Source organism: Mauremys reevesii, linkage group 1, assembly GCF_016161935.1.
Source record: "Mauremys reevesii isolate NIE-2019 linkage group 1, ASM1616193v1, whole genome shotgun sequence".
Taxonomy (NCBI): domain Eukaryota; kingdom Metazoa; phylum Chordata; order Testudines; family Geoemydidae; genus Mauremys; species Mauremys reevesii.
In genome coordinates, this window is record NC_052623.1 from 99237609 (window position 1) to 99256632 (window position 19024).

The 19024-nt window shown below is 44.7% G+C and overlaps 1 protein-coding gene across 1 annotated transcript in view; it reads right to left on the reverse strand.

Moving 5' to 3' along the window:
* Window positions 1-13753, reverse strand: part of DCT (dopachrome tautomerase) — a 34313-nt gene extending 20560 nt beyond the window's left edge. Inside the window, exons 1-2 of the mRNA XM_039491636.1 lie at window positions 13441-13753; window positions 284-583 (exon numbers count right to left, since the gene is read on the reverse strand). Coding sequence (XP_039347570.1) covers window positions 284-583; window positions 13441-13753 — 613 coding nt within the window. The remainder of the gene's footprint in view (window positions 1-283; window positions 584-13440) is intronic.
* Between the last annotated feature and the right edge of the window lie 5271 nt (window positions 13754-19024).

Below are 19024 nucleotides of genomic sequence, written 5' to 3' on the forward strand. Positions count from 1 at the left end.
TCTCTCGCAGGGGTGGAAGTTTTTTGTCACCAAAACTAGGAGGTTGTTTTTTTCCCTGAAAAAAGTGACCTTGCAGTGTGTACGCTTTCGCTGTTTTGTCGCCAAAAGCTAGTTTTTTGTGACAAAACTTGCCAGTGTAGATAAGCCCTAGCACCCTAACCACTGGACCATCCTTCCTTTCAGCATGACTTGATCAGTTTTCAACTTACTTACCTTTGTTCAATGATTGCATTTTTACCACCTTCTTTACATTCCAAATGCCTTAGTAAAGAAAAGTACCAACCTAATAGGGTGTCCCTGACTGAGTAGTAATGAAGCCACACAAAGTAGTTATAAATACTGCAGTTTGTAACTTGTGGTTCAGTTCCATTGGGCCCAAGGAGACTCAGCCAGTGCTGTGTAGTAATCACATAGTCTGGATGAGTGGTATTCTTTGCACGGTCTAAAGCATCTAAGAACTGCTCTCTCTCCGCTGCAGTCAAGGCATGGACATTTTTCCGGACAAGAAGTGGCTTTCTTTCATCGCAGCTGGGGCCAGTCCAGCCAAACTTGCAGTCACCACAGTTATAGCCAGCAAAGTTTCCTATGTTAAGAGAGAGTTTGGGGTTAGGAAAATGTGCCTATATTAATCAATACACAAAAGAAACTGAGACTGAAATGCAAAGGAATTGAGTTTGCTAGTTTGTCTTTTCCCTAGAGATTTCTATTCTGGCAAGGTTCAGCAGCTGAGAATACTGGCAGCTTTGTCAATTGCTTAATTAAAATGATGTCTCATTTCCCAGAAACGCAGCAGGGCCAAGATTCATAGAAGGCTGGTTATCAAGATAAAGTGCCAGATAAAGGGCTTGATCCTGCAAAATAAACAAGGTTTTCAAAATGTTTAAGAAGCTTCATTTAAAATGAAATTAAAATGTTGATCTTACACTGCCAGCCTGCTCAGCCCGCTGCTGGTCTGGGGTTCTGTTCACTTAGGCCAGCAGAGAGCTGAACGAGGCCTGCGGCCGGGACCCCGGCTGGCAAGGATCCAACTGCCAGAACCCCAGACCAGCAGCAGGCTGTGCAGGGCCGGCTGCTGGGACCCCAGACCAGCAGTGGACTGAGCAGCTCAGCCCACTGCCACTCAGGGGTTCCATCCGCCTGCTCCTGCCAGCTGGGATCCCGGCTGCCGGATCCACTCAGCCCGCTGCCGGTCTGGGGTCCTGGCCCTCCCCACATACAGTGGGTACCTATTTTCTCCCTGGTTCTGGCCATTCTCTTCCTCTTTCTGCACTGAGCTGAGGGTGGGAGTGCACTGAGCACAGGGCTGGGGGTGAAGGATCGGGCCAGGAGCTAAAATGAGAGAGGGGGCTCAGGGTTGGGGCAGGAGGTTCAGGTGTGGGGCACTTACCTGGGCAGCTCCCATTTGATGCGAGTGGTGCAGGAGCTCCCGTTTGGTGCTCCGGGTGGGGATGGGGATGTGGTGGGTGCATGGGGTGTGGGGAGTCTGGGAATGTGGGGGTGTGCAGGTGTCAGGGCAGTGGGGGGGGCTGGGTATGGGTGGGGGTGCCAGAGTCAGGGCTAGGGTTGTGGAGGGGGATGAAGGAGTCAAGTAGAGGGCTGGGTGTGTATGAGGGAGGTACAGGGCTCAGGGCATGGGTCTGGGGGGTGTGCGGGGGTGCGGGGCTCAGGGCAAAGGGCTGTGTGGGGGGATCAGGGCTCAGGGGAGAGGGCTGGGTGACTGCCCCCCTAAGAACTCCCAACCCCCCTGCTCCTTGTCTCCTGACTACCCCCTCCTGGGACCCCACCCCCTAAATGCCCCCCAGGACCTCACCCCCTATCTAAACCTCCTTGCTCCTTGTCCCCTCACTGGACCCTACCCCCTACCTGTCCCCTGACTGCCCCGACCCTTATCCACACCCCCGCCCCCAGCCAGACCCCCGGAACTCCCATGCCTATCCAACCACTCCCGCCCCTGACAGGACCCCAGAACTCCCAACCCATCCAACCCCCCACCCCGCTCCCTGCCTGCCCCAACCCCTCTCCACACCCCTGCCTCCTGACAACCCCCCCCAGAACTCCCAACTCATACAACCGCCCCAGCTCCTTGTCCCCTGACCACCCTCCAGAGACCCCCACAACTGCTCCCCAGGACCTTCCTTGCTCCCGGTCCCCTGACTGCCTTGACTCCTATCCACCCCACCCCTGACAGACTCCGGGACTCCCATGGCCCATCCAACCCCCTGCTCCCTGACTGCCCCCTCCAGAGACCCCGCCCCTAACCACCACCACCCTGAGATCCCACCCCCATCCAACCCACCCTGCTCCCCATCCTCTGACTGCCCCCACCCCTTATCCACCCCCCCAGCCCTGGACCCCTTACCATGAGGCTCCACGCAGAGCCAGACACGCTGCCCCATGGGAGCACACAGCCCCGCCTCTAAAAGCGCTGTGCGCGTGGTGGCAGAGCTCCGGTTGAGTGGGGAGCATCTTTCCCTCCCCACAGAGCCAAACGCTGCCCCGCGGGAGCGCACAGCCACGACCCCCAGAGCACTGCATGCGCGGCGGCAGGGCTCCAGGGGAGGGGAGGGGAGAATGCGGGGGAGGAGCCGGCAGCTTGCTGCGCTCGGCCTGGTGCTCCGGCCCGGGAGCACGGACCCCGCGGCTTGCCGCGCCGGGAGAGTGGGGCCATTTGCCCCCCCCCCCCCGTGCACACGGCTATGCTTCTGCTACCTGCCCCCGTGGGGGGAGCAGAGGGCAGAGGAGAGCAGGCCGGGCTGGGCAGGATTTTTAATGGCATGCTGGAGTCTCGGCAGGCTCCAATGTGCCATTAAAAATTGGCTCGCGTGCCGTCTTTGGCACGCGTGCCATAGGTTGCTGACCCCTGGTCTATAAGGTGCCACAGGGCTCTTTGCTGCTTTTACAGATCCAGACTAACACGGCTACCCCTCTGATACTATTCAAAATACAGAAATTTAACTTAGAAAACTAAAAAAGAGGCAAGAGAAATGAATGCTGATAACTCCTTATAGCTTTTCAGTGATTCTGAAGTACTTCCTTATCCAACCACTGTCAAGATCTGTGCCAGAAATTGCTGTGATCGCTTTCTAATAATCCCTTGTAGCGGGTAAACAATCATATACCAGATTCTGCTGTCAATTACTTCAGCTTTACACTTGTGTAGCTGAGATCAGAATCTAGCCCAAATACAAAACCCTTCTAATTTGAATTGAAGTGTAAGTGTAATTACGTAGTGTCAATTGCCATTTACAGGGGCCACATACTAACACGTCCATTCATAAATCATGCTTGCAAAGTGCTTTGTCTAACACACTCAAAACACACAGCCTATTCAAATAGGAATGAGCTTCTTTCCCCGCTCTGGTGGAGGAACTGTCTCAAGAATTGCAATCACTCCTTTCCATTTTAAGAATTTGCAAAAGCTGAGGTGAAAGTTAGGTACAGTACGTGCACTTAAATTAACTGGAAAAAGTATGCAACTGATTCAAAGTTTACATATGAAAATAACTAATGTTTGTATGTTATCTTTCAGTTAGACTTATGCCAAAATGTACTTGACATCCATTTTAAAGAGTTGATATTTTTGCATCTACCAGCATATTAAGTCAATCCTTTACAGAAAGCAAGGTTGTGAAAGCAGCTTTTCAATAGGTTCTTTGACCACAATTCTCTTTGGAAAGAAGGGGGAAAGGCATTGGGTTTCACTGACCACAGTTTAGTATCACATTAAACAAAGTAGAACTAGAGCTTTATATCTGCTTAGAATTAAAACGAGGAAAGAAAAATATGATTAAGTAAAGTGCATGATTCAACAAAAAAATTCAATCACACTTCAGAAGACTATTAGATTACTTACTCTGGGCCTCTCAAAACCAATGACTAGTGTTTCTCAAAAGTGTTCAGCACTCAAAACTGTTATACACCCCTACCCCCAAATAACACAACCCAATATAACACAAACTCGGATGCAACACGGTAAAGCAGTGCTCCGGGGGTCAAAGCAAGATTGATATAACGTGGTTTCACCTATAATGGGGTAAGATTTTTTGGCTCCCAAGGACAGCGTTATATTGAGGTAGAGTGTACTTTCAAAAGAGTTCAACTCCCCAATAGGCAACTAAAAGATGTGGCCAAATTTCCAAAAGTGAACACAGTGGGAGCCATTGGGTACTCAGCAATTAGTAAAATCAAGCAATGTATCTGGATACATAAGGGCTTGTCTACACTGTGAAGAAAAGCACACCAGAGGGGGTAAACTGTACAGTGGTCTAACGTGCTGCACTCTAATTGCCCAGCGTAGATCTTGCAGATGCACTCTAAAAGGTATCTAGTGCATATTGCTGTAGTTCTGTTTGAAACAGTACTACATTACTGCATACTAGGATTCTTTTACTGTGTCAGAAGCAGGGTCTACACAGAGCAGTTAGAGCACAATACTTTAGAGAGCTCTACAATTTACACCCCTCTAGCGTGTATTAAAGACAAGACCTTTGTATGGACATTGAAAATCTTGGCCACGGCTTCTTAGAGAATCCTTCTTCAGTGTTGCTTATAAATTGCCACTAATGATGTGCGGTGCCTAACGGGCATATTCTAGCCCAATACAATCATACATACATAGCAAGTGGAGTTACACCCTAGCTGCCTAAGAGACTTAATGAAGACAACACAAAATGTTGCCCGCCAAAAATTTTCAAACTTCGACACTCAGCAACTGGACCAATTTGCAGAATGAAAGAAAAGCATGCACACAGCAACCAACAATCACTATGTGGAAACTATTAAAACCAATCCGACTCCTGAGTCAGCACAGACCTTTTAACATTCCCTTGGAAGAGCCGCTGCATTCAGTATCAAAAAGGTTAAATCAAAAGAGAGAGCTGGGGGAGGGGGTCAGGAGAAGGGAGAGAGAGGTCCTTCACAATGGGACGAGGACATTGGACACAAGGAGACAAACAGATATAAGAACAACAGATATAGATACAGAGTAAGGACAGATAGGAGAGAGAAGAGACAGATACTCTACAGTAAATACTGGGAGTACTGTGGGTGAAAAGAGGGAGTGAAAAAAAAGGAGAGAGTAGTTTAGGAAAAAATTAGAGAAGTTGTTTAGGTATGGAAAAAAAGGGATATGGGGAGGTGGTGAAAAGAGCGGAGGTGAAAATGGATAACAACTGGAGTACAGAGGATGGAAGGAATGGTATACAGTAGCCAAGGTGAAGGGTATGTGCTGTTTAGGTATGAGTATGTAAAAATAAGGAGGTGAAAGTAGCAATGGTGACTAGCAATGTAATGAAAAATAATGAATATAAATAGCAATTGCAACGTGAGAGAGATAACTAAAAAAAAAGTCAGGGCAATTGGTGGTCACATTAGGAAAACTACAAGAGGATCACCAGTGGGATAGAGATTGGTGCTTAGAGAGGAGAGTTGAGGAGCTAGAGAGATATAGATAAATTTAAAAAGGTTTTAGGAGGTAAGCACTACTAGCTGATGCTTGATATGAAAATCTTGCTAAGAATAGATTTGGAAACTAATGCTAATAAAAAAGTAATAATGATAGCTTCCTGCAGCTGATAGCCTGATAGCAAATGAATTGGTTTCTGAACCAACGAGGATTGAGGTGATTTTGATTTGATTTGTTTGATTTTTAGGACGGTTGGGAGGACATTGTTGTTGAGGACAACCTTGGGCTGAGTGATCATGAGTGATCATGCTAAAATAAGTCCAAGGAAATGGAAGGGGATAATCAACTAGGCATGCTAGACTAGTAAGGGATTTAAAAAACTTAGACTTTACTAATTGGCGACTAGCTAGTTTGGACTGGGCTAACATTATTTTTAGGGCAGATGATGACGCCTGGGGTTGGTTGAAGTTGCAGGGAGTTGTCAGAGCAGAGGCATGTAAGGAGGAGCAAAGGCGGGGCGGTAAGCGTTTTAAGGAGAGTTTGGAGAAGGAGGAGATGAGCACTTAGAGGAAAAACAGAGAAGAGCAGAAGAGGAGTGGTGTCCAGGAAATGCAAGGGGGGCCAACCAGCAGGAGAGGAGAGAAGATGGAGGCAAAGAGACAGAAAGGCAAGTGAGAAAGGCAATGGACAAGTGGAGAAAATTAAAAAAATAGCAAACGGTTTTTAGAACATATTTTTAGCCAAATAAATAGAAGAAAAGGGGAAAAAAGAAACTGGGACAAAAAGGGAAATTAGGGACTGGGAGGAATGATAATCTGAGGAGCTAAGGCAATCTCTCGGTCTTTAATATAATGAAGCTAAAATTAAGATGATAATAGAAGGGGGATGGATGGGAGAGATGATATGGGAAGGAAGATGAAGATAGGGGTAGAAGCCAATCTGAAACTGAAGTAGGAGTAAAAAGGTAACGGGATATCTTCAATAAAGAGAATATTAAGGGAATTAATGAGATATTGCTAGCCCGTTGGTGATATAATTTAAATAAATATAAATGATAAATATTGTTAAACTGAGGATGGAATTAGCTAAAGTAGTTCCTTATTTCAAGAAGGGAAAAAGTGACCCGGGGATTATAAAGCCTGTTAGGTCTACATCTGTAGTAAAGCAAGTCAAAAAAAAATCTAAAGAGAGTTGGAAAAACATGAGGACGATGATGAATGGATGGATGATGGGATGCATAAGAAAGAGATTGACAAACCAACCAGTGCCACTCACTCTCGATCTCCTTCTTTTTTAGTACTTTTTTAAAGAGTGGATCTTTAAAGGTGAATATATGTAATGGATATTTGATAGTTTGTATGAAAATGAATGCTGAAGATGGGAAAAAAAGAATTAAAAAGGAAAAAAGAAAGGGATAAAGAAAAAATCCAGAGGGGTGTGGGAAAGGGACTGAGGGAGGGTTGGGGGGGGGGTTATTGAGGGGAGACAGAGAGTCTGGAAGGGAGTTTTTTTTCAAGTCGATTTTATCTGATTTGTTTATTGCTGATATTGGGGCTGATAGTAGGAGACCTGGGACCAAGTTTAGGGGATGATTGGTAGTTGGGAGTATGGATGAAGAGGGGGATATTCAGAGGGGGAGATTTAGATGACCTTCTCCACTGGAGTTTTAGTGGTAGGAGTATTTGTATTATTAAGACAAGTATTGTGTAAATTTAGGGATGTCTAAAATGCATTTGATTGCATCTAACAAGAAAGCTGGGGAGGAAGAGTTGGGGGAGGGGAAGGGAGGAGGAGAGGGAGAGAGGAGGAGGGATGACCATGATGATGTGAGGTGAATGTGACTATAAAAAAGATATGTGTTATGGGCCTTAGGATGCATGGGCTTGGGATAAGGTAGGTATTTAGAGTAGGGATAAGGTAATGCTAGTGAGAAGTGAGAGTTCATTTGATGTGTTTGTTTTTTTGTATTTTGTGATGGTTTTTGAAGGATGAATTCAAACTAAGATTCAAACAAGAGAAGATGAAAGAATGAATGGAGGAATGGAAGTATGAGGAATATGAAAGGAGACTTGAAGGAGACTTTTGTTGAGGAGCTTGGTTAGAGGTGAAAAAAAGAAGGAGATTAGATATCATGATATAAATCTAGGGAAATATCAGAGGGATAAAAGAATTATTTCAGTGCAGTGTCAATTGGACACGGGGAGGGAGATAAACTAGAAGTCAGTGTCAGTCAGCAGGCTCAGTCAGAAAGTTAAAGGAAGGTTTCTAACCATCAGGGGAGTGCAATACTGGAAACAAACACTGGAGGAAACAGTGGGGGTGAGAAACCTTAATTAAGATAAGATTAATAAGGATGTTATGATGGGATGATAGGATAGGAGGATCAGTCAGGCTTAGTCAGTTTCAGCCACACTGGTAACTGGTAAATAGTGCAATGGGTATATGATATTTTTATTTTTTTTTGGAGAGAGAGTCTTGCCGCATGCTCGGCTGGTTCAGCTGGTTCGCCTGACCGGGGGGGGGGGAATTTTTCTCTCCAGGAAGAGATCAATGGCCCTGGAGGTTTTTTTTTTCTCCTCCGAAGCATGGGGGGGGGGGGGGCGCTGCTAGGAGTGGGTGGATCGAAATATGTGGCCTGCATCTTGCAGGAGGTCAGACTAGATGATCATAATGGTCCCTTCTGATCTTGAATTCTATGATTCTATGATAAATAGAGTCCAGACGACTTCTCTTAAAGTCATCTCTTGAGTAGCAAATGTTGCTCCTGTTTTTGTGTTTGATCACTGCTGATTTACAGAATGGAAACTGTAAAGAGGAGGAGTATAAAGGAACCTAAGATAAAAGAGAGGCAAAATAGTGCAGTAATAAAGGCAAAGAGAAAAGCTGGATGTAAAGATGTGAGGAAAATGACTGCTCCAAAGAAAGAACAAAGGATTAAACGATGTCAAGTTCAAGTCAGCTAGCTTAGGACGCAAACCTGCAAACACTTACTCAATGCTTAACTTTACTTCCATATAGGGTGACCACAAGTCCCATTTTTAAAGGGACAGTCCCATTTTTGGGGACTTTTTCTTATATAGGCACCTATTACCACCACCCCCCAAACCCCTCGTGTCCCATTTTTTCACAGCTGCTATCTGGTAATCCTACTTCCATAAGTAGTCCAACATCAACTGGATTTGACTTCAATGGGGCTTCTCATACACGTAATGTTAAGCATATGAGTAGGACTGGGGACTTGATTCCTTAAACTTTAAAGCATCAGGTTTTGAATACTTAAATTCTTTAGAATTAAAGGTTTCAGTCAACTTAGATATTCTATCACAGCTAGGGTGACCAAATAGCAAGTGTGAACAATTGGGAGTTTTTTTTCAGGGGGATATAATTGCTTATATAAGACAAAGCTCCTAACCAAAGCAGATAAATCATTATATAATTTGCATGAGATCTTAGAAAACAAGATCCTCTCTTTTCTACAAGCACATTTAAAATCCCATGGTATTTGCAGTAAGAGTCAGATTGGTAAAGCTATTCTTGGCCAGAATTCTCTCTCTCTCTCTCTCTCTCTCACACACACACACACACAGACAATCTCTCACATTTCCCCATGTGCACCCCCCACATTGAATATAATTAAGCATGCTGTGCACCAGGGCCCTGATCCAGGAAAGCCTGCCTGTACAGAAAAGTATTTAAGCACTTGCTTAAACTCAAACACATGCCCAAGTGCTTGCCTGAATCACGATCCAGATGACTATCTATGACACCTGCATTTAGTTTGCTAAGCTTCTGGGGATCTCTCAAAATAAAAAGAGAGGTAGTAATGTAATTTATTATTATTATTGTAAAGTGTTTTGAAAATATGAAATGCTAGATTAATATGCATCTGAAGAAGTGAGGTTTTTTACCCACGAAAGCTTATGCCCAAATAAATCTGTTAGTCTTTAAGGTGCCACCAGACTCCTTGCTGTTTTTGTGGATACAGACTAACACAGCTGCCCCCGATACTTGGATTAATATTATCAGTCTAGCCAAAGACCAAGAGACAAAAACTGATTTATACTGATAAGCCTTCTATTATTTTAGACAGGGCTGGTAGCGCCACCAATTATTAAGTTTGCTCAACACTTCCCATTACAAGCCTCTGTTTTCAGTTGCTTATAACTTTGTGAAATTTCAACTGTTTGGACTCAAATTTTCCATGCCAGATGTTTGCCTCAGGCTGAATTTTTTTTTAAATATTCAAACAAAATGCTTCAGCCTTGAATGAGAATGAGGGTAGGCTAGGGAAAAATGTTGTATTTCTCATGTTAAAAAATTCAGCCATCCTTTTTTTTTTGGACAGCTCTAGCACCCCCATGCTTTGGAGCAGGGACCTGAAATTTGGCAGGGGAATGGCCTTTATGTCATGGATGTGCCTTTCCTAAAGTGTGACAGCCGGAACTGGATACTGTACTCAAGCTGAGGCCTCATCAGTCCAAGTAGAGCAGGACAATTATCTCCCATGTCTTACATGCAACACTCCTGTTAATACACCCCAGAATGATAGTAGCGTTTTTTGCAACTGAATCATATTGTTGGTTCATGTTCCATTTGTGATCCACTATAACCCCAGATCCTTTCCACCAGTGCTACCACCTAGCAGGTGCTCTGCATTTTGTAGTTGTGCATTTGATTTTTTCTTTCTCAATGTAGTACTTTGCACTTGTCTTTATGGAATTTCATCTTGTGCGTTTCAGATCAATTCTCCAATTTGAATGGGGTCGCGCAGAGAGGAGACAAGACAGATTTGTGAAAGAGTTATGGTGCAGTGGGTGAACTTGGACAAAGAGACTGAAGCAAGAAGTGGGGTGAACAGTGAGAATGGATGAGAAGTCCAGAGCATGACTGAGACTGGGAACCAGTTTGGAGTGGAGAGAGAGAGGTTGGATGAGGAGCTATGAGGGAAGAACTGGGACTAGCTGGGGAAGGAGGCTGGGCAGCAGGAGTCAAGCTTGGGGGGAACAGGTGGAAGTGTCTGTGCCCACTAGAGAACACTCTCCTATACAGCCTAGAGTGGAACCCAAGATTCCAGAATCTCACCATTCCTCTGCTGTCAGCAAATATCTGTGAAACCCACTGGCCTCTGCTTGCATCCGACGAAGTGGGTATTCACCCACGAAAGCTCATGCTGCAAAACTTCTGTTAGTCTATAAGGTGCCACAGGATTCTTTGCTGCTTCCACTGGCCTAGTGAGCTTCTCATCACCCGCTAGTGCTGCCCTCATAGAGGATGACATGCTACAACTGCTATAAATTACTCTGCTAGCTCTAGTAGCAGAGGCTGAGCAGTGGATCTAAAGGTTCTACTCCTGCTGGTGGCCCATGTGGGTTTCCACATCATGGAATTGCTGGGGGGTTTTAAATACCTAGAAAAGTTAGGAAATGCCAGAGTTAAGGTTGCCTGTGCATGTGTATTATGATACAGACTTTATAAACATGATCACACACTATCTTTTCCATAGTACCCCTGCCTGATTCAGTGTTCAGGATGGACCGGCTCTGGGGAAGGAGCAGGCTTGTGTAGTTAAGGAGGCTGTTGTTTGTAGGAGCTCTGTCTCATTTGTTGTGGAAGGTGTGCAGTGAATGAGGCAGGGAACCAAAAAAAGAGAAAGGACAGGTTCATGGCTAAGGCAGTTGAATGCTGTCCTGGAGAACTGGAGTCTATCTCTGCCTCTGTCACAGAGTTCCTGGATAATGCTGGGCAAGTCAGAAACCAGACAGTTCACAGGTGGTCACTAACTGTGTATTCCATTTTCTGGATGTGTGATTTGCAGGAGCACAGAGCACTGGCAGCTCCAACTGAAGTCACTGGGAGCTATGCTTTGAAAATATAAAGTGCTACATAATGCAAATACTCTGAATAATCAGGTCTCAATTATCTCAACCTGGGCACCCAGACTTAGTGGATACTTTTAACCTTAATCTCTCTGGCCTGGCTCAACAAAGGAGCCAGAGAAGGAATGACTCTGTAGCCTGGTGGTCAGGGTACTCACCTAAAAGGAGGGAGACCTAGGGTCAATCTCCCTGTTCCAATAACTTGTCATTTTTCTACAGTGGAACAACTTCACCAGGAGATAATGAGAGACCCAAACATCAGAATCTCCCATAGTTTAGTGGTTAAAGTACTCTCCTGAGAGGTGGGTTACCCCTCTTCAAAACTTTTCTCCTCATCAGCCACAGGGGGAATTGAACCTGGGTCTCACACATCCTGGGCAAGCAGTCTAACCAGTGAGCTAAAAGTTATGGGGGGGGGGGGGCGCCCCCTCCACTGGCTGGATTTTGAATGGAACCCAGTCCAGTAGGCAGCCTCTGAGCATACCTACCACATTGAGCCCCACAGGTGAGATACACACTCCTCTGCTTATCTTCCCCCAGTTTGTGGACTTCACTAGGGCTTAGGTGGGAAATAGGCATCCACATACAAGTGAGACAGCAGTGCATGTGCTCAGCAGCACAAACTTAGGCACCTAAGGAACTTCAACAGTAGAAATTTAGTCGACAAGTGAGCAGGGGTTTTGTGGATCACGGCAAAGCCTAAAAGTCAGACATAGGTGCCTAAGTACCTTTTTGGATCTGGGCCTCAGTTCCCCATCTGTAAAATAGGGATAATACCACTCCCCACACCTCACAGGGGTGTTAGGGAGAAACTTTAATTAATGTTTCTGAAGCACTCAGATACTACAGTGATGAGTGCCATAGACAGGCCCATGAGGAAAGTAATAATTCTGTCTTCAGTGAAGGGTTTGAATGATGTATAGTAAATAAGGTCTAAGACCACACATTGAACAACAAAGATATACCAACATATTGACTATCTGATCATTCAGTGAGCACTATCTATCCTGTGCACAGAATGATGCAGGGGTCCTGTGGAAAAATTAGTATGTGATCATATAATTAAAGACTATATCATAAAGCATACACACAAGAGGGGCAAATTAAGTTTGCACAGGCAAACTTAATTCTGGCATTTTCCTAACTTTCGAGTGTCTGACTTTTCAACTTTAATAGTGTTCTGTTAACATTATCTTTTACACATAGTTCTATATAATAGCATGGAAAAAAGACAAGAGTTCATCGTCAAATGCCCCAGTCTTCTAAAAGCTTATGCATGCACATACAGTTAGTTAGGCACATGCATATGTGTTTGCAGGATTAAGGCTTAATTCTGCAGTCGTTAGTCAGGTGAATCGTTCCGTTGAAGTCAGTGTGCTATAGGATATTGAGGGCTTGATGTTCATATAGCGTACTCAGGACTTGAAGTCAATGGGACTGCTTATCTAAGGTTCTGTCTGCACTGCAAATTTGACTGCATTGGAGGCTGCTACCGTGCAGTTTTTCTCTCCACAAAGTTAAACCACTGTTCTATTTTGCAATGCTGACGGGACTCAGTTATCTTGTAAGCATTGTACTAAATCCCGGCATGTGTCCAGATTTTAGCACTATTATTAAAGCACTACTAAGTCCTGTTGGCTTTAGCACAATTCTTAACATTAGGTCCTGTCAGCACTGCAAAGCAGGACTAAGTTTACCAGTTGGGATCCCTGACATCCATGACATTTTCAGGGCAGACAGGGCAAAATATTACTCTGGCAGTAATTAATCCCAACTCAACCTGTGCTCATACAGGTGTACAGCTTCATCCATACACATTTCTACAGTCACAAACCCTGTCTATCCTACCTAACAAAACAGATTTAAATATGGGGAGAGAGGAGATGGAACAGCCTTATGGCCAAACCATGTAATAATGGCGGGGAGTTCCTGACCTGTGAGTACAGAGGGAAAAAACAAAATTCAAGCATGAGAGGGAGCCATGCTCTAACCCTGTTTGGTGTCTAGGCCAGCTCATGTTCCTCTCTCACCGGTAGAATACAGCTTGGCCATATTTGTAGTGCAGCTGGGAGGGATCACCCTTCCTGATCCCTTTTCCAGAATCAGGGATTTGCTCTTCTCTGGAGCAGAGTTAGTCCATCCCTTTCCTCCTCCTCTCACCTGTGCACTGGCAGCTCTGATTGAAGAACTTCAGGGGCCATCGTTCCCGGTCATCCACGTTGCGGAGGGTGTATGGGCCGCTCCATGGCCTGGCGTCCACCTGCACCTCCCTGCACGATCCCCTGCCCTGCTGGGAGCCACACACATTGCCTGGCTCTTGCCCCAAGGCTGGGCAGCAGCGCTTGGCCAGCAGCACCTCTACTGTCATGCAGACACGGGGGAACTGCGCCTCAGCCTGCGGAGCGTAGCAGCAGCTCAGGTAGCCCAGGAGAGCAGAGCAGAGCCATCTCACCCACTGCAGCTGGGAGGTCATTGCTGCAGGGACCATGCTCTGGCTTTGGCTTCCAGCAATCAATGACAGGAGTGAGGGTGTTTCATGGACAGCCTCTGGACAAGAGGAGGACTGCACTTTTTCCCAGATTCTCAGCAGACTGGGCTCTGACTGACTGACTGAGATAATTTCCCTCGCTGCTTATGATGTTGGCATTTGGGGTGTTTGTTTAATCCTTGACTCTAACTGCCATGAATGTGGTTCAAAAGGCCTTTGCTCTGTGGTGCTTGCCAAGATTTGAAGGATTTATATAAAGGGTGGGAGAAGCCCTCATTAGGAGGATTAGCACTGCCTAAATCCTCGTGTTTAGCACATGACTTTAAGGGTGAAAAGAGGCTGGGGGGGGGGGAAGTCCTTAGGGGCTTTGGAACTCTGTGAAGGAGGCACATTCTTGGATTTACTTCTCTATGTCTTGTCTGTCTCACGTGCTTTGCCAAACTGCTGACCTCAGATTGTGACTGGGGTGGTTGGGGATACAGGGCTTTTTTGTTTGTCCGTTGCTTTTTAAATCAAAGCCTTTTAAACATATTAGAAGTGAAACAACCTTCTGGATTTTTAAATGTTTATTCACTGGCAGGTTGTGGCATCTTCATTGAAGCATCAGTTTGGACACTTAAAGGCAAAGAAAAATGAAGCAGACACAGACACTTACCATACAGTTGCAAAATTAACAAAAAATAACAATACCACTCATAACAGCTAGAGCAAAGGTCTGTATCCTGTTGATAATGACTGTGGAGTATCGAGGGCTTGAATTGTAAATACAGTAGAACATCAGAATTACAAACACCTCAGAAAAGGAGGTTATTCGTAACTTTGAAATGTTCGTAACTCTGAACAAAATGTTGTGGCCATTCTTTCAAAAGTTTACAACTGAACATTGACTTAATACAGCTTTGAAACTTTACTATGCAGAAATAAAATGCTGCTTTTAACCTCTTAATTTAAATGAAACAAGCACAGAAACAGTTTCCTTGCCTTGTCAAATCTTTTTATTTAACTTCTTTACTTTTTAGTAGTTTTCATTTAACGCAGTACTGTACTGAACATTATTTGCTTCTTTTTTTTTTGTCTCTGCTGCCTGATTGCACACTCCCAATTCCAAATGACGAGTGTGGTTGACCAGTCAGTTCATAACTCTGGTGTTCGTAACTCTGAGGTTCTACTGTATTTAAGTGGGGAATGGATAAGGCCTCCCTGTTTCTTCTATCCTCTTCACAGAAATATTGAACTACTTTGTACTTTTAAGAAGGGATATAGTATTGTCTCCTACCAACTCCTTTCCACCCCAGGATTTGCTCTTATGCTATAAACTGTCATTGGGTGACCTGATTGCTAAAATCTCAGGAGGGATCAAGATGGAAGAATCACATCTGAACATTTGTTACCTAGATGGGAGGAGACATTCTGAACATGGATGCATCTTATCTTCATGCAAATTCAAACTCACCGAAGTACTTCCAGATGAGTAAGACTTTGCAAGATCAAGACCTACCTTTCTGCCAGCTCTAATTTTCTCTGTACAATTTTGCCCATTTCTAGAACAATGTGTCCTGAAATGCCATCACTTTTAAGATGATTATACAAGCCCTTGATCTATGCCCAATTTTTCCTCTGTTGAACATATATGCAGTACGTACCTAGCTATCTGCATATTATATTTACACATTTTTTATAACTTAGCAAAGTTACATGTACATCAACAATAAACTTGAGATATTTAGGTATCTGTTAAATATTAGGTGCTTGTAGTGGGGTGGTCACCCCGCTCCGGCCCTGAAGGGGTTAAAGCAGCCCTGGAGAGAGCCACACCTGGGAAAAGATAGGCTGATGGAGAAAGCAGCCACAGCTGTGGCTAGCTTAATCAGGACCCAGCTGGCCCTTATAAGAGGGCAGTGGGCCTGAAGAGAGGACATTCTCTCTCTAGCTTTTTGAGAGAGAAGGACTGGGCTGCCTGGGAGCTCAGAAGGGTACCTGAGGTGGAGTAGTGCTGGGGAAAGGCAGAGGGAGCTGGGGAGCTCCAGCCTGATAAAACCCCAGGCTACAGACCTTGAAAAGGGCCTATGAAAAGGTACTGGGGCTGCAGAGGGGTAGCCCAGAGATAGGCAAAGGCAGCAGGTCCGACCAGGATGACCAGCAGGAGGTGCCACACCGGTGAGTCCTCACCCCGCCACAGTACTTTTAAAAGAGCGTCACAGATACCGTATTTTCCGGCGTATAAGATGACTTTCTATACTAAAAAACAACCCCCAAAAATCGGGGGTCGTCTTATACGCCGGGTATAAACAGCGGGCAGCCCAGAGCCCTCTGATTCCCGGCCACGGCTGGGATTTAAAAGGCTCTGTGCTCCCAGCCGCAGCGGGCAGCCCAGAGCCCTCTGATTCCCGGCCGCGGCTGGGATTTAAAAGGCTCTGTGCTCCCAGCCGCAGCGGGCAGTCCAGAGCCCTCTGATTCCCAGCCGCGGCTGGGATTTAAAAGGCTCTGAGCTCCCCCTCTCGGAAGGGGGGGTCGACTTATACGACGAGTATAGGCCAAAACCTATGTTTTAACTGTAAAATTAGGGGGTCATCTTATACGCCCAGTCGCCTTATACGCCAGAAAATACGGTACTCTGAGGGCATGTTCTTCTCTCTATCCACAAAGAAACAGGAAAAGTATATCCCTCAATCTGTATTATGCACCGTGTAAGTACAGTTGAGTAAAAGTTTGCCTTTTCTCTTTTCTCTCTCTAGCCTTTCCCTATAGAAATGAACAGATCAGTTGTTTAGCCACCCAATGCTCACAATCCAACTTTACTACCCTGTTTTTGATCTCCACTGACATCAGAGGAATACACAGTAGTGAGACAGGCAAAGAGCAGTGATTAGTGACGTCCTCCTGAAACTACCTAGGCTCACAAAAATCAAGGATTGTCCCACACTGCCAGATGTTACATATACATAACTGAATAGTCATTCAATTGTTACATACTTTCTGTAGTTCATTTCTCTTCATTATCTAGTACCAAGATATTTATGCAAAAGCCTCTCCCTGGTTCTTTCACTGAAAACTAGCTGTTGCATTTGGAATATTGGAACAAATTACCCTGAAAGCAGTTGTGAAAAGGTTTGAAGCAGTTGTTGTACCAGGAGTTGAAGTGTGAGGGGAAAGTGCTGGCTCTCTTTTCCGCAGCCCCACTCCCTGCATCTACCAACTCAGGTCCACTTACGTTGATTAGATAGGGTCTGAAACACGTATGAAACGCTCCTCCACAAATATTGCTTTAAAAAACTGTAGTAATACTTGGATAGCATTTAGCTGTGACTGTTTAACATACATATATAATACTAAACAGTGATCTTTTGTTATGTGTAATGTATTAAATGTCATTTCTATTTGGTAGAGATTAATTCTGTAGGTATTTCATCTCTCTAATGTTACAGTAGTTTTAAATGTGCAGTTTAATTTAAAATGACTTATCTGTGTCCCACTGCCCTTCTCTTTGCGGTTTCCCTTCTCCACCTTCCCCACAATTCATTGACTTATCTCCTACTCTTTCTCCCCTCTCTCCACTTTCTGACCTTGCTTCCATGAAGACTATCCATTCCTCCATCCTCATGCACTGCACAACAGGCACCTACATTTTCCTCTCTTTTCCCCCCCCCTCAATCCGTTTCCCTCTCTTTTTAGTTTCCCTGCCTTTTTTGGTCTTTTCCTCACCTTCCTTCATTGCTTTCCACTCTTCTTCCCCACATGGGTTAAGCATGTACTGAGCTTTAGGCACAAGAGTAGGCCTACTAGAAATCCTTGAAGTTAGGCAGTGCTTATGTTCCTGGTTAAATCAGGACTTTAATCCCTTCTTGCTTCTCCAACCTTTGTTTTACTCCATCATTCCTTAGACACCACTCTGCCAACCAGGGCTGGCCCAAAGTGCATTGCCCCGCTAACTAAAGATGAAATGTGATGCCTCCCACCCCACCACTCCTTCGGCTGTTCCCAGCAGCCTTTGCACTGGCTTTAGCCATTCTTCAGAAGAAGTACCAGAGCAGCCACCGCAAATGATTCTGGAAGTGAATTCTATTTCATTGTTTCAGTGTCTCTCCTCTATCTCTGCATTTCTCTTTCCAGCTTGCACACATTTTCTCCCACCCTTGCCCTGCTTTTTCTTTCTGGATCTCTTTAGGCTTAACATAACAACAACTTGTGTGAGAATCTGAACAACTGCAGAGGGAAGTGGACTAAATGTCAGCCCTTGCTAGCAGTGCAATGGCATCCTCATGCAACCCCTGGCCATTAGAATCATATAAACGGACAATTAGTGTTGCTGCTCAATATCTGATGAAGTGGGTTCTAGCCTACGAAAGCTTATGCCCAAATAAATTTTTTAGTCTCTAAGGTGCCACAAGGACTCCTCATTATTATTATTTTTTTGCTGTTACAGACTAATACGGCTACCACTGAAACCTGATGACTTTTCAGACTCTCAGAAAGCAAGATTTGTATTATTTTTTTTCTGTCCCTCTCAAAACACTGATTTTTTTTTTATTTTTTTTTTTACCATGTATAGTTGGGTGTTTGTCTTATTGGTAGTAGTTTTCCATTCTGGATCAAAGCACTTTTCAAGTGACAGATTCCAGGATATGAGAAACCACTGAGATCCAACCACCCCAGCGTTCGAACAAATTATTGGTACCCATGTGACGGTCACCCCTCTGGCAGACAATTGAACCAGGGACATCCAGAGCTAAAAGCATAAGCTAACAACTCATATCCTCTGTGGACTGGGCACGGAAGGGATTCTATAACATATATTCACCAGTGGGCTACACCACCACCTGGGTAAACGGCTACTAGTTACTGGAGGCAGATGATTCTATCTGGCATTTTATTCAATGAATTTGTTCATTTATTTTGACTTCATATTGCCAATCTCATACCCAGGGTGCTTTGTATATTTCAAGGTCATATTCAATATAAATATTCTAATATTAAAAACAGTAACCCAACTGGCATATACCCTCTGCCCATACCCCAAATTAACCCACTATATCAAGCTTGTCACCTTGCCCCTTCCTCAACTGTCAGCAAATAAACACATCAGAAGTGTGGATGCCCACCCATGCATGGAAACTAACTGGCATGTATCACATTCATCAGCTGTGGCATTTGAGTTCCTGTGCATTTCTGGTATGTTTTGGTCCATTTTTGCAAACTGGTTGGACAGTGACAGTCAGGGTTTGGGGACAGAATCTCCCATAAGGATTAAATGAACTT